The following is a 27,767-nucleotide window of genomic DNA, read 5'->3' as shown; positions in this document are numbered from 1 at the left end:
ACTGTGTTCAAAGTTAGATGTATCATCTATTGCACAGCCCCAGGTGATGAATTCATACCTTATTCATCATCAAAGTTACCCAGTGCTCTTGCTGTATACTACTGCAAAGAATATCAGTATTATTTTTAAAGCAGCCTTCCTATTTGAAGCAATTCTTCGTGTTTGTGTGAGTGTGTGCCACAAAATATTTGAGACTGCTTCTTGTGTATTTTCATAATTCTGACGCTGTTAAATTGAATTTTGCAATCACTTCTTTTAAATTAAAACCATTTCCATTTAGATATATTTTTGTTGTTTCAGTTCAATCCAACTAAACTATGTAAGTTACAGACATTTCAGACCTGCTGTGCCTTTTTCTTAGCTTAACATTTTAGCTTGAGCTGTAAAATAAAGCTAAGAGAGTTACCTAGGTACTGGAACAAATAACTGAGTAAGTGGTTTCATTCAAGGCCAGCACCACAATTCTGTATTACCAGTTTTGCGCAACAGCAGCATTTCACAGCTCTGTGGGAAAGAATTAAGTAACAATTGTTTGAATGTAACACAAGTCAGCTTTTTATTCAGTACTGGAAGCTTTTTCTTCAGAATTGTTACTAAACACATTTTTACCACAGCTGCAAAGAATATTCTGTCCTGTTTAGCCTGTGGTTGTTTGTTATTAGTCATACTGCATAATCATCACCGAGGTAAGCAACAAGCAATCATTTGAATTATTTGCAAGTGATCTGATACATCATGATATAAGCTCAGTGGCCACTTCATTAGGTACACCTGTTCAATTTCTTGTTAATAAAAATATCTAACCAGCCAATACCACACATTATTTCTGCAGATAGTGTCAACCACTTAGACATGGTCAGAATGGGGGTGAAAGGCGGTTTAAGTGAATATCAGTGATAGCATGGTTGTTCCAGAAACTGCTGATCTACTGCTGATTTCCCCACACAGTATTCTCTAGGGTTTACAGAGAATCATCTAAAAAAAGAGAAAATATCCAGTAAGCAGGAGTTCTCTGTCCAAAAATGCTTAACTAAGGTCAGAGTAGACTGGCGAGACTGTTTTTAGATGATAGGAAGGCAACAGTAAACATCCACTTGTTATGGCCAAGGCATGCAGAAGAGCATCTCTTGGGTTACAGCAGCAGAAGACCACACCAGGTCTCACTCCTGTCATATATTAATGAAAACTGTTACACTTCGGACTTGATTGTTGCCAAAATTGGACAAAAGAAGATTGGAAATGGTAATGGTGGGTTCAGAATTTGGCACAAACAACATGAAAGTAGACCCATCCTTCCAGCTGGTGGTGGTGGCATAATGGTGTGGGGCCTGTTTTCTTGCCACACTTTGGACCCCTTAGTACCAACTGACCATAATTTAAACACCACAGCCTTCTGAGTATTGTTGCTCACCGTGTCCATCCCTTCATGACAACAGTGTAGCCATCTTCTGATTACTGCTTCCAGCTGGATAACACACCATCTCACAAGGCTCAGATAATCTGATTTCTGGAACACGACAATGAGTTCTTTGTACTCAAGTAGAGTCCTCAGTCACCAGAGCTCAAGAGATTTAAATCACGGATATACAGCCGACAAATCAGCAGCAACTGTGTGATGTTATCATGTCAATATGGACAAAAACCTCAGAGGAATGTTTCCAGCACCTTGTTGAATCTATGCCACAAAGACTTAAGGCAGCTTTGAAGAAAAATTGAAGTGGCCCGTGAATGTATTTGAAAAAGTAAACATATGTGAATAGGCCAAAGAGAATGCAATAATGAATATGTACAAGATTTATTTATTTTTTTAATCTTTTTTATGATTATTATTCAAAGGCATTATGTTCTGTCCAACCTCCCCTATGTTGCTTTTCTTCCTCCTGTTTCCTTTGATATTATATAGATCTGGACTGTTTTGGCCATCGCTCAGGGCCCTGGATACGAGAGTACAGCTCTGACAGTGTGGTCTATGCTGTTATCACCAGGGGTAGCTAGGACTTGTTTGTCTGTCTGTGTGGCATGAATGCAGGCGATTGCATAAATCCAAAATTCAAATTGGGAAGCCAGCATGTCCCCAAAGTGCTCGTTGTCCAGTTTTATCAGCGCAGTGCATGTAAGGAAAGAGTTTCATCATCAATCAGCCTCATGCTATTAATTTCCCGAGTTTATTATTTTCCCTTTCATCATAACTTTGTTTCATCATTTTCCTGTCTGCTTACCATCAGTACTGAAAATGTGTGTTTGCGCAATGCTTTAGGAAATCCTCCTCCATTCAAGAAAGTCACAAAGGTCCAAAAAACAGAGATTAACTTTATTTTTCATTCACTCTCATCGCACAGATTTTGCTTCTCCTAATCCTTGCTTTTGACACCCTGTCATTTTTCATCCCTTGTAGCCCATGCAGTGTCGTAATCTTTAGCTTTGCTTGGCCTTCCTAGATGATGGAGAGGCGGTAAGCAGCTCATACGAGTCCTACGATGAGGAGGAAGTGACCAGAGAGAAGTCGTCATCAGCTCAGCACCAGTGGCCATCAGCAGAGGCGTCTATTGAGCTGATGAAAGATGCTCACATCTGCGCTTTCCTGTGGAGGAAGAAATGGCTTGGCCAGTGGGCCAAACAGCTTTGCGTTATCAAAGACCATCGTCTGCTGGTGGGTAAACGACTGTATTAACGCTGCAGTGAGGTTTTGTGTTATGATATTACGTGTTATGATTGTGTTGTGATACATACAAGAAAAAAAATCTAAACCAAATTAGCCCATATATTAAAAATAATAGGGCGGTGTATAATCCCTGTAATATTTTGTAGCTAGAAAACCGGTGTGGAGGCTTTACTTTTGAACTGTTCAACTGACAGCTACCAGAGATTCTTAATAGCAAGCGCTGAACAAACAGCTGTCAAGAAATAGATCTGTGACAACGCAGATGCAACTTCCTCTGAAACTGACTTGTTATATTTTTATATTTTTCTTGGTATTAAAAGACAAATGCATGAAAACTTGCCTGCTATGTTTGCCTAAGTGTTCCCCCAGTTGCTCATCTAGCAATCTAGAGGGTAATTACCTGTGAACACTTTTTTTAACAGGCTATCTAAAGCATGGAGCTTGCACGAGTGGCTGTTTTCACTTTCTTAAAATGTCTGCTGTAAACATTTTATTCTAATATGATTCAAATCAATAAACACATTCAGAAATTTACCCAATTTCTACTTTGCTGTTAGATAGGTAGGTAATGGTTTATGGTTGAGAACACTGCCTAGTAACTACACAAATCTGCTGATTATTTTAAACACTAATTGGTTGATAACATTTACTATTTAACTTTTAGCTTGTTTTGGTCAGTGTGCAGCTAAAATTAAAGGACGGTAATTCATTTTTAACGACGCCCTTCACTAAGCTTGCATGTTGATTCTGCCTCTCTCAGTGCTATAAAAGCTCCAAGGAGCAGACACCTCTGCTGGATGTGAGTCTGCTGGGCTGCAGTGTTGTTTACAAAGAGAAGCAGTTAAAGAGGAAAGAGCACAGGCTGAAGATTATTCCAGTGGGTGGGGAGACCATTGTCCTGGGCTTGCAGAGCAAAGAACAGACTGAGCAGTGGCTGAAGGTAACACATTCACAGTAGCTTGCTTTCGAGATCATTGGATGGTTATTTATTGGTTCGCAATATCAAAATGAGGACATCTTGTTTTTGCTCCAGGTTATTCAAGAGATCAGTCCCAAGCCAGCTGATAGCTGTGACCCCCAACACACTGTGTCTGACTCCCCAAGGCTTATTTGTACTAAGGTACACTGATCTGTTGTGATCAGACATCATGTTTTTGATGAGACTTTTAATAAGATTTCAAAATGACTAAACTATAGCCGTGAACCCACAGGGAGAGCTGAGTGAGAGATACTCTGTGGCTTCAGAGAGCGGCAGCAGCACAGACAGCCATGCTGAAACGCCAGAAAGCAAAGATGGTAAGCTACTCTGTGGGGTTTTAGCTTTTATCTGCTGTGCTCCACATGTTCAAGGAGAGGGTGTAAAAAGAAAAAAGAGTCAATTTGTCGTCCTTCTCCTCCTCTTTTCCACAGTGAAGAAAAAATATGGCGCAGGTTTAATGTTCAGCAACCTGATGAACATCGGCAAGAAAAAACCCTCCGCACTCGAGAGCCCAGAGAAATGTGTCGACACCTCAGGTTCGCAAAAATCTACTTTACTTCAAAGTTCAAAGTTTGTTGCTTTTAATTGCAGGATGGCATTTGTACTGGCATGAGAGGTCTAATGAAGGTCTAAGGCAAGGGAGTCAAACATAAGGCCCAGGGGCCAGAATCGGCCCAGCAAAGTCTGGCCAACTGGATGCCTTTTTGAAAATGTGAAGGAGGGCATAAATTATTGGGCTTTTAAATGTATTTTTATCAGGTTTTGCAGCTTTACCTGCTAAAAAAGACCTTCCTCATAGCCATTCATGCTACATCAAAGTAATTAAGTAAGAAATTACAATTACAATTAAATAACAGAAAAGTTCCTGTTTTGTCAAGGTTGACTATAAAAATGTAAAAAAATAAAAAGGGCATTTTCTGTGAATTAACAGAAACTCTCTAGTCCGTTTATTTTTAAAATTTACACTCAAAGAGTCATGCTGAACAGTTTCTTTCATTTACTCCAGCAGATGTGGAAAAAACTACGACCTATTGTTGAAATTACACTTCTTTTTTCTTTTATTTGGATATCTCAGTGATTAAAAGTGTAGTTAAATTTCTGCACACTGACAGAAAGGGGAGTTTCACTGGTCCAGCCCACTCAGGATCAAAGTGAGTCATAAATGACTTGTAACATAAAATGAGCTTGACATCCTTGGTCAAAGGTAAATATGTCGTAGTGGTAACATTTGTTACCCTTTCAATAATTCCATTTATATCTCATGATAAATGTCAGATGAATACAACCACAACGACAAAGACATTACAGTTGGAGACATTCCAGACACTTGTGATTGAATTGCATGACAGATTTTGCCCCTTGTAGTAATTTACACATTCGCCTAACAAGCAGAAGATCACCAGTTTTCCAGGAGGAGACACAAATCCCTTTGTGGTTGTGTCAGGAAGGACAGCTGATGTAAAAACTCAAAGTATCAAACATGTGGCACTGCCCGCTGTGATTAAGGAAGTAGAGAAAAGTAGTTTTTAGTGTCTCTACGTAATTTTATTATAGTCCTCACTAAAAGCTACCTGTTGATGCGCCCACCTTCATTTTCTTGGTGTTTAACTAAAGAAAACTAGCATGACACCAACTCATCCACATATCCACAATATCCATAATATTTTCAAATGAACACTCACTGCATCATCAGATAAGTAAGTCCTACATTTGCTAGTACACCAAGTAAATAAAACTGGAGATATGACACTCCCCTGTGGGCTCCTGGTGGTAATAATAGCACCATGCACTTTAACACCGTGGACTCAACCCACCTCATGATTGGGCTGGCATAAACATAGCACCTGCATATCATTTTGGTTGGTCCAGATAACAGTAGATTGTATGCAAGACATACAAAAGAGCATCGTCTCTGTTTCTCCTCTGTGTTATATGCAAATTAAAGCAGATCCAGTTTGTTTTGAACCTCACTGTGAACATGGTCTAATGATGTTCTGTCAAAACTCCTCATTGTAATATATGTCATTGTAATATACTGGATGATAATCATTTAGTCCATAATGATATGCATCCTCTATGGCAGACTGTTGGTTTTCAGCAACAAACAAGATTATATGACAGCAATTTGTAAGCACTGGTTTAAGTAACAACCAGTATGAATTGTGAGGTTTATCACATCAAGCAAACATAGATTTCTTTCACTCAAGTGGAATTACCTTAAAGCCACGCAGTGTAAGCTTCTGAGACTTCAGTACTTGTTTTCTTTGCACAGCATTACTTTCTAAGAGAAGTAAAAAAAGAAACTTCTTATTTATGTTTTCTCCTCCATCCTCTTTCAGGCTACCTCAATGTACTGGTGAACAGTCAGTGGCGGACCTGCTGGTGTCTTATAAAGAATGGACAGCTGTGGTTTTACCAAGACAAGGGCAAGAACAAAGTAACCCAACCTGCTGTGACTCTAGAGGGCTGCAATGTTTTGCCTGACCCCAGCCCAGAGCACCTATACTCCTTTCGGATTGACATGGATGGCACACAGATGGCAACTCTAGAGGTAGATTACCAGTTTATGTTCTCTACATTTAAATGTTTGTAGGGGGGTTAGATTGGTGAGAAAATGCTGGAGGCTTTGTTACCACGCAGAATAACAATTGTTTGCACTGGGTGGAAACCCAACCACGCGGGTTTCAGTTAGTCAGGAGTGGAACAGTGGTGTGCTGCAAGCTCAAAGCGCTACTTCACCAAAGCTTATTGAAAATAGACCATGATATCGCATATATACGCATCATGTTTCCTGTCTGCAGCTCATGCTTGCCTCAGATGAGAGCTTACTTTGGGCTTACTGCGTAGCTCTAAGCGGTGGGCTCAAATGTCTGGCGGGATTTAAATGTGTGGAAAAAAGCAAATACTGAGTCAGCAAAATGAGAAAAGATGCACAGCTGCTTCTTGGAACCCTCAACACAAACATGTCCTCATCTGAAACTCACTTTCTGCTGACATCAGACAGCGTATGTAATATATGTGCGCACACAAGGGTGGTCTGGGAGCTTGAGTGGGTGTGGGTACATGTGTACATATGTGAGTGTGCGTCTTTGTGTGAAGGGTGTGGACGTACTGGGCTTTTGGGGGACTAATGCTACACCCTTTTTCATTAAGCTTCCAGTACCACCCAGCTGCAGTGCGTGTTTGGTCATAGGCAATGGAATTCAGTGTTTAGTCTTGAGGGATGTGTTCTATTTTTTTCCTTCTTGTCATAAGGTTTTGTTTGCTTGTTTGCCCTTTTATTTTGCCATCTTCACGTATTCACCCAGCTTCAACATTAGAACTATTTTAATTCAAATAAATATGTGACGTCAAACCACTATGCAATATGTGTAACAGTTAACCTTCTAATTAGACGAGCTGTTTGAATCTCCCAAAATAATAAAAGGCAGGAAACACATCGTGTCATATCAGGTTGTTTTACGTGCCTCAATCTCACTGCGTACTCAATGCACTGACTTAGTTGTATGTGTTCTGTGGTGCAGCAGTTACTTATTTAATAGACAATTCTTAAGAAGCAGTTTTAACTGATCCAAAATACTACATCTGAGAAACAGCTCTTTCCTCTTATGTTTTTCTAGTTAAGTCTAACAGCTCAGCTTGTACGGGTCATTTCTTAAAGTTTAGTTCAGAGAACCGCTGCTTGGAAATGGTGCTGTAGCAATCGTTTCATTAATTAAAAATGGCATCCAAATTAAACTCTGAGGATTTAAAAACATGATGTTGCAAGTGCATGGTTTGCAGTGAATGCTTGTCCTTTTCTTTTCCATCCCCTCCCAGGCTAAGACATCAGCAGATATGGGTCACTGGCTGGGACTCTTGCTGTCACAGACGGGAAGTAAAACAGATCCAGAGGAGTTGACATACGACTACGTCAATGCTGAGAGGATCTCCACTATTGTCAATGCTGCAAGGACTTCCTTATAGTAAGTTAATCGCTTTTGTTCGCCTCAATACGCAGATTTCCAGCTCCATATCTTATTCTTGGACTTTAGTAGAGCGGTTCTGCGTCATTCACAGTTTGAAATAATCCTCATTTATCATGCATTGATCTTTAGTCCAACTTCACTTTAAATGGACCGGTGCTTAAATGCCGCATTTCTAGTCTATTTGAGCACTCAAAGCACTTTCTTACTACAAGAGTCATTCACCCATTCACACATATGTGCTTTATTCTATGCCAAATCACCTTTAATCTAACATTTCACACACTCACACGTCCATGGATGCATCAAGGGAAACTTATATTCCCCGAGGACGACATGCAGAATAGAGGAGCCAGAGGTCAAACCACCAACCTTCTGATTGGTAGACGGCTTGCTCTATCTTTCAAGCCACAGCCACCCCTTTAAAACTGCCTTTCTTCTGATTGGTCAGTCCTCACAAACAATACGTTTGAGCTACAGCTGCTGTGTTCACAGCCAGAACAGTGTCTCAGATGACCAAAATAATAACATCCCCTCTCTTTGACATCATCCAGATCCAAGAGTATATAAAGCTGTCTAAATGTCGGTGTTTTAAGCAGTCTGAAGTCTGAGCTTTTGGAGAGGACTACTGCTGCACAAGGTTAAACTGGGACTTCTATTTGTTATTGTGTGTCTCTCTAGCTTGATGCAGAGGAGGTATTCAGAGCCAAACACCTACATAGACACCCTACCTTCTATTTCTCACAACTCTGATGATCTGTACGATGATGTGGCCTCTATACCTGACCCAGAGGTACGCTGTCACGAAACCTGATGCAATGTTTGGAGATTTTAACTTTCAGTTTAATATTGACTCAGTCATCTGGCCACAAGCCATCTCCTAATTTCCTCCTCTCGTGTCATACAGGATGCTGAGGAGAATAGCCAGACTAACTGCGAGGGCAACAATCTCCAGAAAGATAATGAAACATGCTCACAAGACAATGCCAAGAGCCCACAGGGTACAGAACAAGACTCTGAAAACAGGATTTACCTAGACCTTGTCCCTGTGCGCTCTTTCCTTCATACATCCTCTGGAGGAAAACTTTCCCCTAAAGAAGCTTCGAGACATTCCCTAATACCAGCAGATGACCAGAAGGACTCCTCTTCTCAAGTTAAAGAGGTAGGAAATTAGAGTTTGTTGACAACCTCAAACCTTTCTCTGGAAAATATTTTTTACTTTCTACATTAATAATTTGCGCATCATTTGGTTGCAGGGGACGTCGACTAACAATACTGAGCCAGATTCAATGCCCGCATTAAATGGGACAAACTTAGCCTCTGCTACCAGCAAAGCAGAACAAGAACGAGCCCAGACTCCCACTCCATCACAGCCACAAACTCAACCAGTCAAGACCTCAACCCAGAGCCAAGAGACCACTAAGAAGACTAGCCTGGGAATCACACAGGCCTTCAATTCCTTTGGTGGACAAATCCACAAGAGTCCAACATCTCACACTGCTGCTGCGCGTCCTCACAGCCCACAACCTGCAAGGCCCAAGGCACATACCATAGGTCAGGGCAAATGGGGCAATGGGTTTGCTGAGTTCTGTATATAAAAAAAAAGATATAGCAAGCATGCTCTTCATTTTAATATCACCACACTCACCTTTTTACAGATATATTCAACAACTTTTCATCATGAAACAGATATGTTAGAGTACAAGTGAAGCTCTTATTACTTTCCTTGACACCTGCTTCCTATTCTGTACTATTACATAACCATGGCTCCCTCTAGTGACAGCCTGCATCTTCTACAGTTGAAAGCACAGCTTAAGATCTGAGCAAGTTTGGGGTTTTTTACGGTTATTAAATCTCTATGTCCTCTAAAATTATAAATGCTTAATTACCAGGATGCCCCGGTGCAGTTGAGATAAAGCTGGGCAAGAACCGCACAGAGGCAGACATGCGGCGTTACATTGACGAGCGCGATCGTCTGGAGAAAGAGAGGGAGGAGGTGAAAATCAGTCTGGCAAACCTCAAGAAAGAGAAGAGGGAAATCAAAGAGGAGCTCAGCACCTGCCAAGGTATACATGCAGTGTCCGTGTTACTCAAAGATTTGCACTGATCACATGGGGACTGACAGCAGTTTGTTGTCCTCAGATCCCAAGCAGCAGGCCTCATTGGAAGCCCGTCTGAAGCAGAAAGAGGAGGCGTGCCGAGAGGCAGAGCAGCACAGGGTGGAGGTGGAGCTACAGTTGGTAGAAGTGAAGGAAAGTCTGAAGAAAGTGGAGTCAGGGCCCTTCACACTGGGAACCACACTCGACAGCAGCCTCCAGGACACGCCGATGGTTAGTGTCCTGGCTGTCTTTCTATACACCTCAGAATCCATCTGCTAAATGTTTTCTGTGTTTTTCAAATCAGTGCATGATGCTTGAAATGTGAACCTTAACCATCTCGCTGCTATTTTACCCTCAGCCTAAGGCATCAACGATAGGCTCTCCCCAGGTATCATCATCATCGTCGTCATCATCGTTATTGTCACCGTCATCTTCTTCCCAACCCTCCAGCAGCAACGTTAACGCAGATTCAGTTTCCCCGGTCAATTCTGCGTCTGCTCTTAAAGGCAGACCCACCTCCATGATGACCACAAAAGGCAACGTCCTACAGAAAGCTAAGGTGAGATTCTTATTTACACAGAAAGCATCAATGTCAATATCTTATCTTGAAAGACATATTATAATTGGTAGGTCTATTTCTTTTTATATTCATAGGAATGGGAAAAGAAATCAACAACCTAAGAGGAAATCTTCATTGACCTCTGAAATTCAGAAGTTTATGTTGGTCTAGTCGCCTGTCGCCACATTCTGACCCACCGAATGAGCAGACATTTTAATCAAGAACCTCCCTTCCCTTGGCCCTTCAACCAAACCATCACTTTGTCAAGACTATGATGAGCCACAGAGGCACACGCCGTGTTCTTGGATACCACTGGATTTAATCTTAAATTCAATGACTTTTAAAGTTTGTTTCTATTTGCAAAGGGAGGAAAGTGATGAAGTAGCATTTTGGCCAGTGTAAGAAATGCATTAATGCTACGTTTAAACTTTGAAACGTTGAAATTAAAAACCACTGAAGTACGAGACAGAGGCCCCCTTACTAAATCAGCCACTCTGTACACAGACTGTAGCTTGGTTCATATATGCTGGTAGCCAAGATGTAAATATATTTACACCATTATTCAGCCTTTGGGCTTGTATTGCTAGCTAAAAATGCACTTTTTATTCAAATAAAAATATACTGACAAAAATATGGGTTGATTTGGGTTTTTTTAAATAAAAGTGTCTCATTTCGCTATAACATGAATGGGGAAATATTTTTGTTTCCTTCCTTTAGTTTCAGATACCTTCTCATCAATTCATTCAAAATTTACCGGCCATCTTCTCTTGAAATCCTCAATTATTTCACCCCTCATTGGAATATAACTACCTTTTGTATATTTAAATTTAACAATACGAATGTACTTTTTTCTTCCAAATGAACCTCGACCAGCTTAGTGGATTTGCGTGTAAAAATAAGGAGCGTAATATTAAAAATGGAAACTGAGGGAGTGGGAGGACCTTCTTTTTGGTTATGTAAAGAAATAAAGTTGTGACTATTATGCATTAAAAATATTAGAATCCTGACACTGATTAATAATATAAAAGTTTATATCCTTTAAATACAAGAGAACCGTGTTGAGACATTTGCACAACAGTGACAACAGTAATAACATACAAATGGATACAGCAGTACAGATACATACAAAGCACTTGCTGACACTGTGTGCAACTGTAAACACTGAAGCAAAAAAAACAAAGCAACATTAGATTTCCCTTTGCTCCATTGTGTGCCCGCAAACATCCTCGGTTCTTAAGTGTTCATATGTTCAGTGTATACTTTGTGTTTATAAGTGCAGGGCATGTCAGGGAGTATGTCTCCGACGGTGTAGTTTGTAACGATGCAGAAGCCCCTGGTGGTCCTTCCTCTCCCTGCTCTTCCTCCTCAGGCCAGCAGGTCTTGGAAGATCCCCTCTGGATGAAGACCTGCTGCTTCCTACAAACAAACCACACAACAAGTCATGACTTGTAACCAATTCTGTCCATTTACATTTACTGCTTAATTTCTGAGTTTTTAATATGGGATCAAATGCTATATCAGGATATCAATATCTAAATCAGCTTGTCTTTGGAAAATTTGTTTCTGCACTTAAGTTTTGTAGAAGGGACACTGACGAAGCTATGAAAAGTATAAATTAAGGATATAAGGAAAGAAAACTTTCTTGAATGTCACTGACTTCTTTCACAGTGCAGCCCCTCATAGCCTTGGCACTGGCAGCGAAAGCTCCCTTCTGACAAGATGCAGACCCCATTATTCATACATGGGTTAGGCTTGCACAGGTTTACAGGTTTCTTCACCTCTGAAAGGAAGGAATCAGCACAAAGCAACCAATTATTTTTCATGTTAAGTTTAAAATCTTGCATCTCTGAAAAGGCTAAGTGAAGGAAAAAGAAGAAAAACTGTGTTTGCAGATCAGTTTCACAACAGTTCCTTATCAACAGAAAAAGAAAACAGTTTAGGAGGTTTGGTAAAAGACAAGTTCCCCTGCATCGTTACCTGAACAAAGCATCTGCACCAGTACATCCTCAAAGTACTTGAGATCCTCATAAGACGGCACTGAGATCATGTGCTCCTCTGCACCGGCAATCTGCATCAGCCTCTCCCTCTGGACATCTCCGATACCAACCACAAGCACTGAGACTCCATTGTCTCTTATCTTTTGAGCCGGTACGACAGCATCATCCCCACCGGTGCCGTCCGTCACCACTACTACAGCCTTGTTCACTCCGGGTCGTGCGCCATTAGCTATGGTGAGAACATTAGAGTGGATGTGCAGCAACGCCCCACCCGTCGAAGCCACTCCACCCACGTACTTGGCGTCACCTACAGCCTGAATGATGGAAGAACCAGTTTCATACGTGTCCAGCTTGAAGACAGTGGTGGCTCTCCTACTGTACGCCACAAGGGCCACTTGAGCCACGTCACGGTTGATGTCGAACTGGACGGTGACGCTGCGCACAAAGTCCTGCAAGGTGGCAAAGTTATCACGGCCCACACCACTTGAAGCATCCAGGGCAAACACCAGATCTACAGCTTGACCCAGACAACCTGGAAAAGAAAAGAAAAAAAAAAGAATATGGATAGCTAATTTGATTTTTTTGTGTGCAATCCTTTCAGTAGTATCTGACCTAATGGTGGTATTAATGTTCCAACATATTAAGCACATCTATCAGATCAAGTACCTTGCGTATCCACGCTGCAGATCTTGGCCCTCAGCTCAGGGATCTTGGAAGCGAGCCTATCAGGTGATGAGTAGGTGAGGGTCCTCTGCGGATTTCCTGTGATGTTATTCAGCTGCTCCTTTAAGCTGTCAGGTCCCACTGCTATCAGGAAGATCTCTCTGTCTCGTGCATATTTAGACGGCTCAACCACCTCGTCTGCGGCAGGAGTGGCAGTGAGCAGCACCACCACACGGGGAAGGTCATCCGCGACATCGGCAAAGACCGGCGCGCTCATAAAGCCGTGGCGGGTAACATAGCGGAGGGCCTGCCCTGTGTTTGTTTCACCACCAATTAGCTGAAGTGAGTACACAGCCTTAAGAAGACTCCTCAGGTCTCCTTTGAACTTGCCAACCTGGGCCTCGACTCGTGGTTCCCCGCCAAACACCGCCAAGCCGACCTTGCTGGGGCTGTTAGAGCCAATCACAGTCTGCAGGAAGCGCTTTAAGAAGGACTTGAGGCGGAGAAAGCCTTCCAAGGTGAGTGTGGCAGAGCCCTCCAGCAGGAAGAGCAGGTCTACAGAGCAGTCCAGCGATAATGCAGGAGCTAAGAAGGAATGGATGGTTTGGTTAGTTTGCTCTCTACAGTGTAATATCAGACATAGCCTTAGCATGTAGTCAGCAGCTTTGAGTGTACTGACCACAGTGTGGGTCTCCTCCGTAGCCAGGAGGACACACGCAGTGGTAGCCCTCTGAACCTTCTGATACACATGTTCCACCATTCAGGCATGGCTGAGAATCACAGGGATCTACAGCGGAGAGAGAGATGAAGAAAGTGAGCTGCAGATACCGCATCTCAGAGAAGTAAAAAGCGGCAGGAAGAGGTTGTTACCCGGACAAATTGTTCTATGGCAGACTGTCTGGTATCTCTTATAAACCTTGTTGTACCTGTAAAACACAAAATTCAAAATATTTTGTTAGCATTTAAAACAGTTGCTTCTAGATAGTGTGATGTGGTTCCTGACCCCCATAAGCCATTCTCTCATTTTCCCTATTAGGTAACAGAAACACATTCCCTGAGCCCCACCTATCAATTAATAAACTAATTAATATAATAAGTAGCCAGAGGCATTTTAGATCTCAGTTGGATCTGCCATTCATGCGAATTGCTAGCACTCATCTCGACAGTTTCAGGTACTAGAAACAGCACACACCTTACATCTTTTCTGTGCTTTTCGAAAAAAAGTAGTTTTACCTTGAGTGTAATGGTCTAGTTCCACTTGCCTCGGGCCATTTTGCTGTGGTAAAGTTGCAATGTTGTGTGAAATTAATTTTGTCAAAGGCCATTTTAATTTTGCCTGGGAGGGTCTGAAAGAATTACACTGCTGTAGCTTGTTTTTTATTAACAGCCTCACACTGACACAGCACATTAACACATGGGAGTTACCCTGTTCCACTGCTGTCTTGTGGCTCATTGAGCAATGAGGGGGGGAAAAACACTGTTACACACTTAGATCCAATGCATCGTCCAAAACAGATCATATTAGGAAACTATACAGTGCTGTGCAAAGGTCCTGAGCCACCCCATGATCGTGTTGTCTCTACACAGACAACTTAGCATGCTGTACAGTTTCAGGTTAAAGAATTGTTAAAGAATTTGAGAAATCTGGATAAATAGGACCAAAAGAAGTAGCGACACATCTAAAAAAAAATAAAGCAGATGAGCCGTGTCTCAAAGTCACATTGTTAAGAAATAGGAAAAGAAAACTGAGCAAAGACATGACACGAACCTTTCTTGTCTATAAGAGTTCAGGCCGTGTTTTTGTGTTTTTCCATTTATGCACATGTTAAATTAAACCACTGCACCAACATTCCTAGCAAAGTATAAAGAAATGAGAAGAAGCTCAAGAAAGCTCATTTGAGAGTAAAACCTTTAAACACTTGCCTGTAGTAGGGACAGAGAGATGTGTATGGGGAATAGCCTTTGGAACCTTTCCAACACATGTAGTTCCCCTGCAGCTCTTTAAGTGTCTCCAATGTCTTCCTCTCACAGGGAAATGTCTCCATCCGACAGCCTGGAGAACAGGGTTGAGACAGGGGTTAGGAGGAGACTGGACACTGAGCAATGAGGGACAAGAAAAAAGGGGGTAGTGCAGCACAAAACAAGGATGTTAGAGAAAGGGATTCCCATTTACTTCTTTAAATAAAAAGCATGAATTGTTGTCAGTGTAAAGTCCAACCTGCAGGTGTGGCGTTGCAGAAAGAGAACGTGCTCAGTGTTGTGTACAGGCCATTGACACCATCATGGAAATGCTCGGCGAGGAAAACGTGGCTCTCTGTTGGCTCACTGGCTAAAGCGTGAAGCTCCTCCCATCTGAAAACATATAGAGATGGCTTAGTATATAAAGAAATGTGCACATACCTTAATGAATTATTATAGGGAAAGTTTATTGTGGAGCTGTCAAACATACTTGGGGTAGCGCAAGCCCACAGCAAACAAAACCACGCCTGTGTCTTTGAGCTGAGCAGCCGCCAGCACCGAGTTGCCCTGAGATCTCCCATCTGACATCAGGATGACGATGCGAGGCACACTGGAAGAGTTACGGCCGCCTGGGAAACCCTTCCTGAGGATGTACTTCAGAGCCAGGCCTGTCTGGGTGCTGCCTCCTCTGTGGGTAGAGAATCGAAAAGCGAAATAGCAGGATTTCTGTGTTTTTGTTTGAAAAATACTGAGGAGTTAGAGCACATGTACTGTACTACAGCAGATGTCAGGAAGGTCAATAAACTGCTGCATATCACAGCCAAAGTAAACAAAAGCTTACATTTGGATGGATTTCTCTTTAAGTTCTTGGACTCTAAATGTATGTTGGCTACGTTTCATCACCCCAGGCCTCGTGACACAAGTTTAAATCATTTTCGGTTTTGTTTTTGTTTAACATAAATGTCCATCCTTTCATTTTCAAAGTGTAAACACTGAGAAAAAGATCCTTTCCAGGTGATAGAGGACAGATCTGGTGAAACAAACGCTACAAGTGGCTTAGTCACCAATCTAACCTCCTTAGCACAGATCTGTGTGAGCATATACTCCACAAAAATCTTCAAAATATTGAAACTTAGGAAACTTGTGCTTCTTTGAACTGCAATAATCTCAAACAACAATGTGAACAAAAACACATCTGCATTTAAAGCTGCTTTCTGCACATTTGATTTGGCAGCATTTTATGCCAGATGCCCTTTCTGGTGAAACACCGACACAGATTTGTGCCACCAGCTGGACTTGAACCAGCAACCTTTTGCTTGCCAAGTAAATGTGTTAAGCACTTAACTACATGACTTTTACTGGTAATAATCAGAGGTTAAAGTGGGCTGGAGCAATTAGTTTCAAAGCAAAGCACTGCTCAGCCACTGAAACGTTTGACTGAAATTTTCATTTTAATTTTAGATGTAATGTCCTAATTCAGAGTTTCTGAGAGATTGGATCTATTATGATGATTAGCTGAACTGGCCGAATGGAATATAACAATTTCGTGTCATTAAAGGTTGCATGAAAATACGGGCAATTTATTGCAGTTTTCAGAACCAGAATAAAGTTTACAGTGATGCGCTATATTGGAGTGATCAGTTTACTGTAATTAGGTTACATCAAAGGTAACAGATAATACTTTTTTTGCTACTTTAATCACTGTTAATGATGATAATAACACAATAAATCCAATAAAAATGCATAAGCACTAAAATATCTAATGTTACCTTGAGTTTAACTTCCCTTATATCTGGAGTTCTCTAACATTTCCAAAGTTGCTATAAAATTTCTACTGATGTTGAGTCTGTCGCTACATTAATTCAATTTGTGGTAATGTGACTGGTTATAGGTTTCAATTCTATGTACCCACTTCAAACCAGCTGGTGGGTCAAAATGTTACTTCCACATTGTGAACAACACACACACAAACACCCACACACCTGGTCAAATTACCATCCTCTTCCTCGGTTTATGCACTTATCCAATATCCAGTGACCACCTGTGGAGGGCCTCTAATCTGAAATTAATTTGTTTTCCTTTTCAGGGAGCATTTGGTGCTACTTAGCCACATGTGTGGATGTGTACGTGTTTTGCTGTCAGCATAGTTTAAGGGATTTGTAAAATATAAGATGAGGACAAGAAAATGTTGCCAGTCTGGATATGTTCGACCTAATTCTATCACCTTTTTTGTTCATTTACTCCTGGATTTTTTTTTCTTAAACATGACAGTCTGGTTTTAAAAACGTAGAAGCCGTCAAAATAGATGAACTACTGAATCTTCTGTGGCAAATATAACAAACACATACAGTTTTGTAATCTCAGTCTGCACTAACAGCATCTTGCACTTCCAGGCCGGTTGATAACAATGGAAAAGCTAGAAGAAAAAATAAAGAGGACGCCTGCCAATTTAGGCTCTCTGTTTTCCAAATCAAAGAAAGCTGTGAGCCACAAATGTTTTGACTCCATCCTTAGAAGTGTTGCTTGCTAATTAAAATCTTAAAATAATGTTGCCTGCTTCTCCAGTGAGTGCAGATGATTTAAAACAGTTAATTTCATAATGGATGTCAAAGAGAACCTGTTTAGACCACAGGAACTCTCATTTTCCACATTTCTTTCAAGCTTTCATTTATGTCCCGGATCCTTCGTAGTTATGACTCATTAATATACAAAACCAACCTTAAGTTAATATCTTGAGTTCACATATTGAACTACTCGTGCTCAGATGGCAGGAGAGACACACCTGAAAGAAATGCTCTTTATCTGCTTCTTCAGCTCCTGCTTGGTGGAGTATGAGTCCAGGGAAAACTCAAGCCGAGGAGTCGAGCCAAACTGAATTAAACCAACTCGCACCTGCACAGGGAGAAATTACAAGAGCACTGACTGACAGGATGCGAAGACGGCGAGAGACAGAGACAGAGATCAACGCAAACCTTATCTGGTCCAATGTCTAGTGCTTGACAGAGTTTGATCGCATAGTGTTTGGACCTCTCGAAGCTGCCTTTCCCGACGCTGTAGGAACCATCCATGAGGAAGAGAATATCCATGGCTGCTGAGCACTGCATCACTTCCCATTAAAGCAAACACACACAGAATAATTCACACAGGGGGTACAGACAAAGATGGGTCAATAGGTCCAAACCCATTCACTAGCTTCACCACATTCCTGTATTATATTGGTTTTCCTCGCTGGGTATCAAATGGACCGTTGCAGACAAAAATAGTATCTAGACATAATAAGAGAAAACAAACTCTGCATGCCAAAGCTCATTTTATTTTCTTATATTTTCCCTTTCGCACATTAAACTACTACCAAGTAAAAAGCTTTCTCTCTCTTTCATACACGTTTGTACTTGCTGGGTGCATAAGCTGTCATGTGAGTATTCAGCTGATTATGAAAAGAGCCATTAGGGGCACATTATACATGCAGCGTGTGCCATCTGTCTGTCATTTGAGTCATCTGCTTATAGAAAAGTCACATCCACCACTGACACAGACCACCAACTTCTAAGTATTTCTGTCTCACAATTTGTTATCCATTTCTGATTTAGGATCTCTGGCTCATTTACCGTGTGCCGCTCAGCTGACTTACATCCAATTACAGGCATGCAGGTTGACAGCATGGCCTAGCATGTCACAACACTTCCCACCACCTACACTCATGTGAAAAAGAACGTTTTTAAGCACACCCCGTGATTCAGTAGATTGTAAAACTACTTTTAGCAGCAGTAACTAGAAGTGATTGTTTTCTAAGACTTTATCCATCTTTGACGTCATTGTGGAAGTATTTTGGCTCATTGTTGTTCACAGTGTTGCTCCGGTTCATTAAAATTTGCTTATCTGCTTATTCACAGCTTGAGGGTTTGTCTGGGCCACTTAAGTGTCTTGATTCTCTTGTTTTTAGCCATTCTGTTGTAGATTCTGCTGTTCTATTGATCTTTATCCTGCTGAATGACCCAATTTGGACCAAGCATTACCTGTTGGACAGATGGCCTCACATCTGACTGAATACTTTAAGCCATTGACTCATGGTTGAGTCAATGACTACAAGGTACCCTGGTCTTGTAGCTGCAAAACAATCCTAAATCATCACATCTCCACCTCTGAGTTTGACATGTGGCAAGAGATGTTTGTGGATTGTGCATTAAGACCAAACATCTCCACTTTGGTCTCATCTGTCTAAACGACATTGTTCCACAGTTTTTCTGGTTTGTTAAGATGCAAACCTAAGCTGTGCTGTCATGTTCTTATTAGTGACAGGCACCTTTTATCTAGCAACCCTTCCAAAAAAAACATACTTGTTGTGTCTTTTTGTAATTGTGATATCATGAACTTTAACATTTAACATGCTAACTGAGGCCTGTAGAACGTGAGATCGAGTTCTCTGGTTTTATACAGTTTCTAAGAGGATTGCACAGTCAGATCTTGGGTTGAATTTGCTGGGCATCAACTTTGTGGCATTGTGTTAACACACACCTGAATGCTCCAAACCTCAGAACTGCCAAAACTGCTGCTTTTACAGAGGTGATCGCTGATGATCAAAAAGTTAAGTGCCTGGCTGCTACTTACCTATGGAAGCAGTGAGGGCGTGCTTCGTTTTCCACATGACTGTACATTTTATGCGTTGACCATTTTGTAAGGTACTCACTTTCTCCTGCAGAGTTGATTTTCACAATGTTCTCAAGGCTGGTTTGAATCTCCTGCACAGAGGTGCCCTGCTGAACTAGCAGGCACCAACAACACAGAGAGCAGTCAGATATTTATTCAGTCTTTATTTATTCACCTACAGTCACAGTAAATTTACATATGAAGCACTAACCTACGAGAGAGAGGCCAAAATAACTTGGAATAAATTAGAAATAGCTGAAACGTGGCTTATTACACATTTAACTGATTATCTAAATGTCTCTAGACTACTGTAATCTAAAAAAAACACATTCAAGCTTTAAACATTTAGGGTCCAGATCTCCACAAGGTTTCAAATACTTATAAATCCGAGGGTTCGCAAATTATCATTGCAATTTTAATTTGTTTATATCTTAGTTTTAGTTGGATCCCCACCAGCTCACATTAATAGTTACAATTTTTTCATCAGTTTCAGACTCACAAAATACTTCATATAAAAAACCATGCTCTGACCTGTGGACCATTACTCTTCACGTTAACTTTATTTATTATCATTGTTCAGACACATCCTATAGAGCCGTGAGAAAAGTAAAATAACCAATAAATTGGATGCCTTCCCTAAAGCCAATATAGACTCCCACATGACCCCGACTCTAACGGATAATTGAGTATTTCAAGCTAATGTGAGCAGACAAGTGAAGAAAACCATTCTTTCGCTCCATTCAGTCAAAGGACGCTCCTCTATTCAGGCACACGTACGGCTCAGAGGAGAGCAAGGACATGTTTTCGTGTGAACATGGCTTTTTGTCCGACAGAGGCATTTGTTCGGCACAGAGAAGGGAGCACTTGAGTGATTTTACAAACGTGCGTTGCCACACTGAACAGATTCCACACTCTGAAGACCACAGTGCTTCTTTTCAGTCAGGAAGAAAGTGTCAGTTTGTCCTCCGTCAGCGTCGCCGTAATGCTTCAGGCTGTCTGTGTCATGCTGATTTAGTGCCTGCACATCAGCTAAAACAGGTGATAAAAAGTCAAAAGAGCCAAACGATAAAGCGCAACCGAAAACATCAAAGAAAGGTTGCATGTACAAAAGTTTGATGGGATTATTTAGTGCCGACATTGGCTTTGTCCTCATATTTTCCACTCATATTTCTGTCACTGGTGTGAGAGGCAAGGAGAAAAATACTGGCTGACATTGATTTTTTTTTTCTCTTAAACATGATTTTTTTGGGCCTCTTTGACTTTGTTAGATTGACAAAGGGAAGAATAGACAGGAGGATAGTAATCCACTACTGCTCCAGTCTGCATTACAAAAGTATCCTTGGGCAAGACACTGAACTCCAAGTTACTTTCCGATATATAAATGTGTGTAAATGTTAGATAGAAAGAACTTGTATGAATGCGGCATGTTGTATAAAGCACTTTGAATGCTCAAGAAGGGCATGAACTAGTTTGCAGAGAATACTGTTCTTCCAGAGGAAAGAAGGGAACCAGCTTAAGTCAGGGTGTCAAGACTTGAGTGCTTTTTATTATTTTTGACAACCTTTGTTTAAATTTGATTTCTTTGCAGGCTACCACAGATGATTAATGGTGAAATGCAACATGCATTTAGCAAAAGACATGTCAGTGGTTGTAAAAAAAAAAATAAAGGGAAAGTATGCAACATATAAATAATAAAACCAATTCAATTTTTTATTGTTACATTTTGAGCACAACTAAAACTCCGAAGTGGTAATAATATCTTTTTTAAAGCTCATGACTTTATTTCTTCTGAGAGAATTTTTTTTTTCTTCAACCATTCATTCATAGGAGCAAAGGCCTTCATCGGGTCATGAAACATTAAGCACAACACTAATAATTAAAGAAACCTACCACCTGCAGACCAGACCTCTGCTCTCCGACCTCTTCACAATCCTGACCCTTTCAGCTGCCTCGAATTCCAACAACGCTGCAGCCCCAAAGCACTCCTGACAGTGGACGTTTAGGTTCTTGGCAAGCGGCATTTTCACGGTCAGTGTGGGGCCCACAGTGCTCTGAACAAAACATCTATCTGTTCAGCCAAGCGACTCTAGCAGAATGACTGTATCTTTAATGTGTGTGAAAGAAGATTTAGCAGAAAAATCAGGAACAAGATAATAAATGTATGTCAATTTGCATCAATCCCACTACAGTCTGGGAGATAAACACAATATCTCCCTGAAATCAGAAAAATAACTAGGATTAGCCTGCCCATATCTGTGGAATTCAATTTGACAGGCTGGATTACATGGATATCTTGCACTGAAACATGTTATCTGTGTTGTCAGCGTGTCGCCTCTTGACAGGGTAAGACAGTCTAGTGTGCTCAAGTTCAAAGTCTTAAAATGACCTATAATAAATAGTTAGGATGGGGCTAAAGCTGTCAGTTTTGAAAACAATTCAAGGGTTATTATTGCCCCACAACTCCTGCCTCTTCCCTCAGGCACATACCGATAGACTCTGGTCCACGGGAACAATGCTATGGAAGAGATGCAAAGCTTGCCTCGCAAAACAAGCAGCATGTCAAGCACACACAGGCAGGAAAGCACTTTGATGCGAAGAATTCTTCAGCGGTCGAGACTTGACAGGTTAAAGCTGTAAAATGTCTCGTAAAGAATCTCAGGTGGTCTAGAGGCGCTTCAGTGATTCACCACACATTTTCCATCAAGCAGGGCATAAACTTGGGCCTTAAATGTTCTCACAAGCACCAACACAATGAACATTTTCACCACTATATTTACAAGGACATTAAATTTTTCCCGAGCAAAAACAACCATAACCATCAGTACATACCTAATATTAGCATTTATTTCCAGTACTAACCTTGACACAGCGATGTATCCACTGACTTTTATTTACAAAGCATCCATAATGCGCAAGCAGATATTCCAAAATAGTACTTAAAACACTCCTCCCACTAATGGCTCTGAGGCATAGAAGGCAAAACAGTAATAAAATCAATAAACCGACCTTGAAGAAGCAGCACAGTTAAGAGGGAGGAGAGGCAGATATGACGGTTCATCCTGGGACGCCTGGAACAACAACAAAAGGGACACTTAAACAGAATGCAAAGTAAAAACACTAAAATGCACATATATCTGTTTTTTGTTTTTTGAAAGCCGCCTGTTATTCTCAAGGTGAAATAAACTTTAGCAATATAATCCATCAGACAGGCAAAATGTCAGGGATAAACATTGGCAGAGGAGCCAGAAATTGTGAGAAAGTTTTTTTGTGAGCCGTTTTTGTGTTAACAGGAAACCACTTAAGCCATGACACAATTCAGGAAATGTGTTATAGTGTTAGCCAAGGGACATGAGGACAAGTCTGTGTAACCCTACCAAGTAAAAATGAAAAAGACATTAGCAACAGGGCACAACTACATTCGATCAGGGGTGCCAGGGGGTAAGTAACCCAGGACTGACTGCACTGTTAGCATATTTTCATAGCTAAGTGTAGCTAAGTGGTTGAACTTTGGCCTTTCAAAGAGAACTGAATAAAGGGAGAGTAGATTAGAGCCAGTGTCCATAGAGAAAAACCAGGGTGGTTGTACAAACTCTTTTAAAATATCTTCATACTATGCCTTAATAATTTTTCCTCAAACCTGATTCTGGGATCTACCTTTACTCTCATCAAGTTCACCATTCTCAGTGTGGGAAATGACCTTAAAGGTCCAGTTGTAATTTAGGAGAATTTAGAAGCTCTGTTTTAGTATTATTACCCTGGGAAAAGTGGCCTAACAGCATAATGTTGCCCTCAGGCAACAAACCACTAAATTCTATTTTGGTTATTAAATTAAAACAAAATCTAATACACTTCTTCAGATATTCATGTACATGCCCAGATTTTTTTATTTAGTTATTTCAACTAGATTTTTTTTAAACAGCAATATTAGTCCTGGCAGTAGCCTGCACTTTCAAGTCAAGGTCAAACACTCTTCTACTCCTCATTTTGATGAACACTGGTGCATCTTGTGTCATCAAATTTAAAAAACAAACAAAAAAATACTAGTTTTAATTATTTTATTACTAAGACTAATTTTACAGTGTAATAATCAAAAAAGTATGCGCCATTTTGAGAGACAGGACAGGACAACTGAGCATCGTTTAAAAGCCACAGGCTACCGCATTATTGTTGCTGACCATGTCAATCCCCTTAAGACCACAGTGTCCCCATATCACAAAGCTCAGATCAAACTGGATCCTTGAATATAGCAATACTCAATACACATAACTGTACTCAACTGGCCTCCAGAGTCACCAGCTCTTAATTCAGAAAAGAAACTGTGGGATGTGGTGGAACGAGAGATTCACATCTTGGATATACACAGCTAACAAATGTGAAGCAACTGCATCATGCAATTGCTGCACTGGTCTAAGCCAGTACCAGCCAGGTGTACCTAATAAACTGGCCAGTGAATGTAATTTACTTAACAAAGGTGTCTTGATACCAGCATGTATACATATAAGTGTTTTGTCTGGGTTAAAAAGAAACCAATACGTTCCAAATGAAGCTCTTCAAGCAGGATGCAAACTACTTTGGATGTGTGTGCGGTGAGGAATTCCAACAGGAATGTGTGTAAGACACGAGCTATGTAAATATGTGTGTGTTTGAGAGTGTAATCCATGTTTACCACAGTGTTCACTCAGGAGCTGGGATACTAGAATATGGCTTACCCTTACAAAAAGCAAGTCAGATGCTTCAGCACTGCTGACATAGCCCCCACGGCTATTATGATTTGATTACACATGCCAACTGTTAAGCGAGCATACAACCTGACCTCAGGTTAGCCGCACCATTACAATGACGGTCACATGTTGTCACTGTTTGATACACATACAATGTTAAGGGGGATGCATATAAAGTCTAATTAACTCTGGGTGCTGATAAGCAGGGCTAAAATATCCTTCCCGTGGCTGAAAAACACTGTGTGTGGTCCAATAGGTATGCATATTATAGAGACTAATATCTCCCTAGAAAGTAACCTTATACAGGCATTCCTTTCTTATGGGGACAAAACACAACACTCCTTAAAAGGCAGTGGCCTTTAAGGTAAAGACTGCTTTAAGATTAGCAAAAGGTTAGGGGTTATGCACATGGCAGTTCTAATTAATGTTAGAGCACATTTCCACAAGTCAGTGTAAGTTAATGTTATATCCAATGAAATCATGGTTACATTATTGTGTCTGGACTTGCTCCAACAAAAGCCCACTATGCTTGTGGGATCTGACATTTTTGTGGGGACCAAAATGCTGGACCCCAAAAGTTTACATAGCTGGCCGAAGGTTAATACTTGACTTTAGGTATTCAGTAATGACATCCATGGTTAGGGTAAGGGGGCGTGGTATGTATTGTGTAAGTGACAGGTCCCCACAAAGATAGCCGTACTAAAATATGTGTATCTGTGTATAGGTAGACCAGAGAAACCCTTTGCACAGGTAAAGCTGTATTTCTGAGACAGGGATGTGATTGTGTGCAGGATGGAGCCCCTCTTTAAGAGGACTCTGTGTGTCTGATACAGATCTGCAGAGCTGACATGATGTGGCTGTCTGAGAAGGCCCGTGCTGATAAACATCAAGAAAAGGCTATTGATGCTCATTTTGTGCACTTGCTGGTACGTCTTGCTGACAACAGATTTCATTACTTCCACGGGGGTGCAGCTTAGAGCGCCCAGGCTTGCACAGGGAAGCAGCCGACCATGCCGGCATATAAAAGACACTTTTACAGTAAACATGTGTGTAGTGCGCACACCTGTCTCAAAATTGGCTTCTTCTTCACAAGCATTCCTGCGGGTCCCTCCACCCTCCCGAGTCTGTCTGCCAGTGAACAGCTTCTCAGCTGTCTGCACTGGAATAGTGGTTCCAGCTAAATGGGCAAAACCGCACAGATCAGCCTGTCAGGGGAGGGAAATGCTAATTAAAGTGCTTCACTCTCCTAACCTAATGTTTTTCATATTTCTTATGTGAATGGGATGATTAACCCATAAAATATTAGCTCTCAATTTTAGTGGTGAAATAATGGAGGAAGAGGAAGGGCCAAGTCAAGCTTTCCCACCAAACTGTATGCTTGGTGGGAAAGTGCCTTCATGCTGTATAATTAGAAAGGAGCACTAGTTTTTGAACAAGCTTCATACAAACGGCAGAGATCTTGTAACCTGTACTTGGGAGTGAGCGTGTTACTTTAAGAAACATCCTGACAGTGTAAATCATTTTAGGGTGACTCACCTGAAACAGCTGCTTTAAAAACAGCAGAGAGCAAATGTGAAAAACTGTGCAGCACGGCAGCTGATTAAAAGCCACAAAATGCTTTGGTATGTACCCACTGCAGTGATGTGTTGCTCTAACAAGTCGGAAACCACACACAGACAGACAGAGGATGCAGTCTCTGATGGGATTTTGAGGCAGCTTATCATCAGTTCTCAGTTAACCAAGCTAAATAAGATTATTGCTTAGAATATTTTGCAGCAAATCCAGTTTGTGCAAATAAGAACTCATTTTATCTTTTTTATGTTGTGTGTCATTGAGTTTATTGATACACACACTGACCAGCCAGACCATTAGGTACACCTTGCCAGTTTCTGCCCCCTAGCTTACTTTGTGGCATAGATTCCAAGGTGCCATAAGCATTCCCTAAGAGATTTTGGCCCATACTGGCATTTTAGCATCACACAGTTGCTGCAGATTTGTTGGATACATCTCTCTCATTCCTCCACATCCCAAAGGTGTTCTACAGGATAGAGATCTGGTCACTGTGAGAAACCAGTTTGAGTGATTTGAGCTTTGTCATCCTGCTAGAAGAAGCCATCAGAAGATGGGTACACTGGGGCCATAAAGCGATACACATGGTCAACAACAGGTATGTTGCTGCATTTAAATGATGCTCAGTTTGTGCTTAGGGGCCCAAAGTGTATCAAGAAAATATCCCCAACAGCAGTTTGAACCTATAACACAAGGCAGGAAGGACCCATGCTTTCATATTGTTTATATGCTGACCTTTCCAAATATCACAGCAAAAATTGAGACTTATCAGTCGAGACAACATTTTTCCAATCTTCTTTTGTCCAATTGTTATGACCATGTGCAAATATTGGCCTTAGATTCCTTTTTTAAAGAAGCAATACCCAGTGTGATCTTCTGCTGCTGTTGCCCAAGAGATGCTCTTCTGCATAGCTAGGTTTTTACAACTAGTTATTTACTGTAGTCTTCCTATCATTTCAAAGCATTTTATTGCCTCCATCTCCTTCAAGATTTATTACAGTGCATACCTTTGCTATAACAAGTGGTTATCTGAGTTACTGTTGCCTTCGTGTAAGCTTGAAACAGTCGAGCACCATTGTGCAGGTTAAATGTCAGGTGATCAACAGGTTCTGGTGCTGGGTTTGACCTTCAGCAGGCTGCTTTGACCACTTCTACGTGTCGAAATACACCGAGCTGCTTCTGTGTGATTGGCTCATTAGATATTCGTGTTGGGGGGAATTAAGGTGCACCTTACAAATTTACCGGTGAATATATTCTAATGCCTGGGATAAAACGTCGCTAAATTATTAACATTATTTAACGGTAGCAGAGTTTTACAGCGGTGGGTTTAATGTGTTTAATTTTTCCCTTTGGCCTGAAACTCTAGTCAAGTCTGTCCACACCTGGTCACTGTTCCGCGTATGGCAGGTTTAAAGTCAGGTACAAGGTCCTAGCATAACATTACAGTCAAAAATAGAAAGGCAGGGTTCGTCAGTACACATACCCAAAGTGGTATTCCTTAAACTTTTTAAGCAATCTCGTAAATTTCTTTAGATTAAAAAAACAAAAACAACAAAAAAAAACCAACCCATTGCACAATAACTTGTTAACTCAGTCAAACAGCAAACTTACTAAACTGCTACAGAAAGTCACCCGTCACCAGCACATCCAAACCCACGCACCGGTAAATCGTCTCCTCGCCGACCGCAGTTTGTCTCCTTTAAGCTGAAGCTCGTCTTCCGCAGATCGCTCCTCTCCGTCCTCCTAACACCACCTTGTTTCCGCACTGATCTGATTTAATGAGGTGCTTTGCCTCCGACCAGAGAGGGAGCTGCGACCCCACCTACCCGACATGCTTATCCCTGAGGTACCTGCACAGATGAGGACTTCACATGACCCCCTCCCATCTCCAACAGGTACGAAAACTGGGAGTGGCTTAGATAGTTTTACATCCTGGTACCACTAAAG

At 41.2% G+C, this 27,767-nt stretch overlaps 2 protein-coding genes across 15 annotated transcripts in view; one reads left to right on the top strand and one right to left on the bottom strand.

Moving 5' to 3' along the window:
* The window catches only part of afap1l2 (actin filament associated protein 1-like 2), a 40,934-nt gene extending 30,039 nt beyond the window's left edge, over positions 1–10,895 (top strand). For 4 of the 5 annotated variants that reach the window (XM_005471257.4, XM_019362570.2, XM_025909805.1 and 1 more), the window contains 14 exons: positions 2,439–2,650; positions 3,423–3,602; positions 3,696–3,782; positions 3,874–3,958; positions 4,073–4,177; positions 5,981–6,192; positions 7,461–7,606; positions 8,288–8,399; positions 8,514–8,768; positions 8,863–9,160; positions 9,499–9,672; positions 9,749–9,936; positions 10,064–10,264; positions 10,360–10,895. In XM_005471257.4, the coding sequence (XP_005471314.1) occupies positions 2,439–2,650; positions 3,423–3,602; positions 3,696–3,782; positions 3,874–3,958; positions 4,073–4,177; positions 5,981–6,192; positions 7,461–7,606; positions 8,288–8,399; positions 8,514–8,768; positions 8,863–9,160; positions 9,499–9,672; positions 9,749–9,936; positions 10,064–10,264; positions 10,360–10,386 (2,282 nt within the window). In that variant the 3' untranslated portion in view covers positions 10,387–10,895. Of the gene's footprint in view, positions 1–42; positions 1,988–2,438; positions 2,651–3,422; positions 3,603–3,695; positions 3,783–3,873; positions 3,959–4,072; positions 4,178–5,980; positions 6,193–7,460; positions 7,607–8,287; positions 8,400–8,513; positions 8,769–8,862; positions 9,161–9,498; positions 9,673–9,748; positions 9,937–10,063; positions 10,265–10,359 lie in introns of those variants that run through there. The other variant, XM_019362572.2, reaches the window with a different exon arrangement.
* Positions 10,896–11,277: 382 nt separating this feature from the next.
* vwa2 (von Willebrand factor A domain containing 2) lies at positions 11,278–27,726 on the bottom strand. Of its 10 annotated transcripts, XM_019362573.2 has the most exons (15): positions 27,482–27,726; positions 25,315–25,456; positions 22,537–22,598; positions 19,571–19,645; positions 17,856–17,989; positions 17,666–17,775; positions 15,374–15,571; positions 15,143–15,276; positions 14,848–14,977; positions 13,795–13,850; positions 13,604–13,711; positions 12,928–13,509; positions 12,242–12,793; positions 11,922–12,044; positions 11,278–11,680 (listed from the first exon to the last, which is right to left on the bottom strand). In XM_019362573.2, exons 3-15 carry the CDS (start codon positions 22,586–22,588, stop codon positions 11,550–11,552), a joined length of 2,385 nt encoding a protein of 794 aa, XP_019218118.1. In that variant the 5' UTR covers positions 22,589–22,598; positions 25,315–25,456; positions 27,482–27,726; the 3' UTR covers positions 11,278–11,549. The 10 variants fall into 10 exon arrangements, with proteins under 10 accessions (XP_019218118.1, XP_013124897.1, XP_019218120.1 ...); XM_013269443.3 differs by lacking the exon at positions 25,315–25,456 and having other exon boundaries at positions 27,432–27,726; XM_019362575.2 differs by lacking the exon at positions 19,571–19,645.
* Positions 27,727–27,767: the final 41 nt, after the last annotated feature.

This window comes from Oreochromis niloticus, linkage group LG8 (genome assembly GCF_001858045.2).
Source record: "Oreochromis niloticus isolate F11D_XX linkage group LG8, O_niloticus_UMD_NMBU, whole genome shotgun sequence".
Lineage (NCBI taxonomy): Eukaryota > Metazoa > Chordata > Actinopteri > Cichliformes > Cichlidae > Oreochromis > Oreochromis niloticus.
The sequence above is the reverse complement of the archived record's forward strand: the minus strand, read 5'-3'. Positions and strand labels throughout refer to the sequence as shown.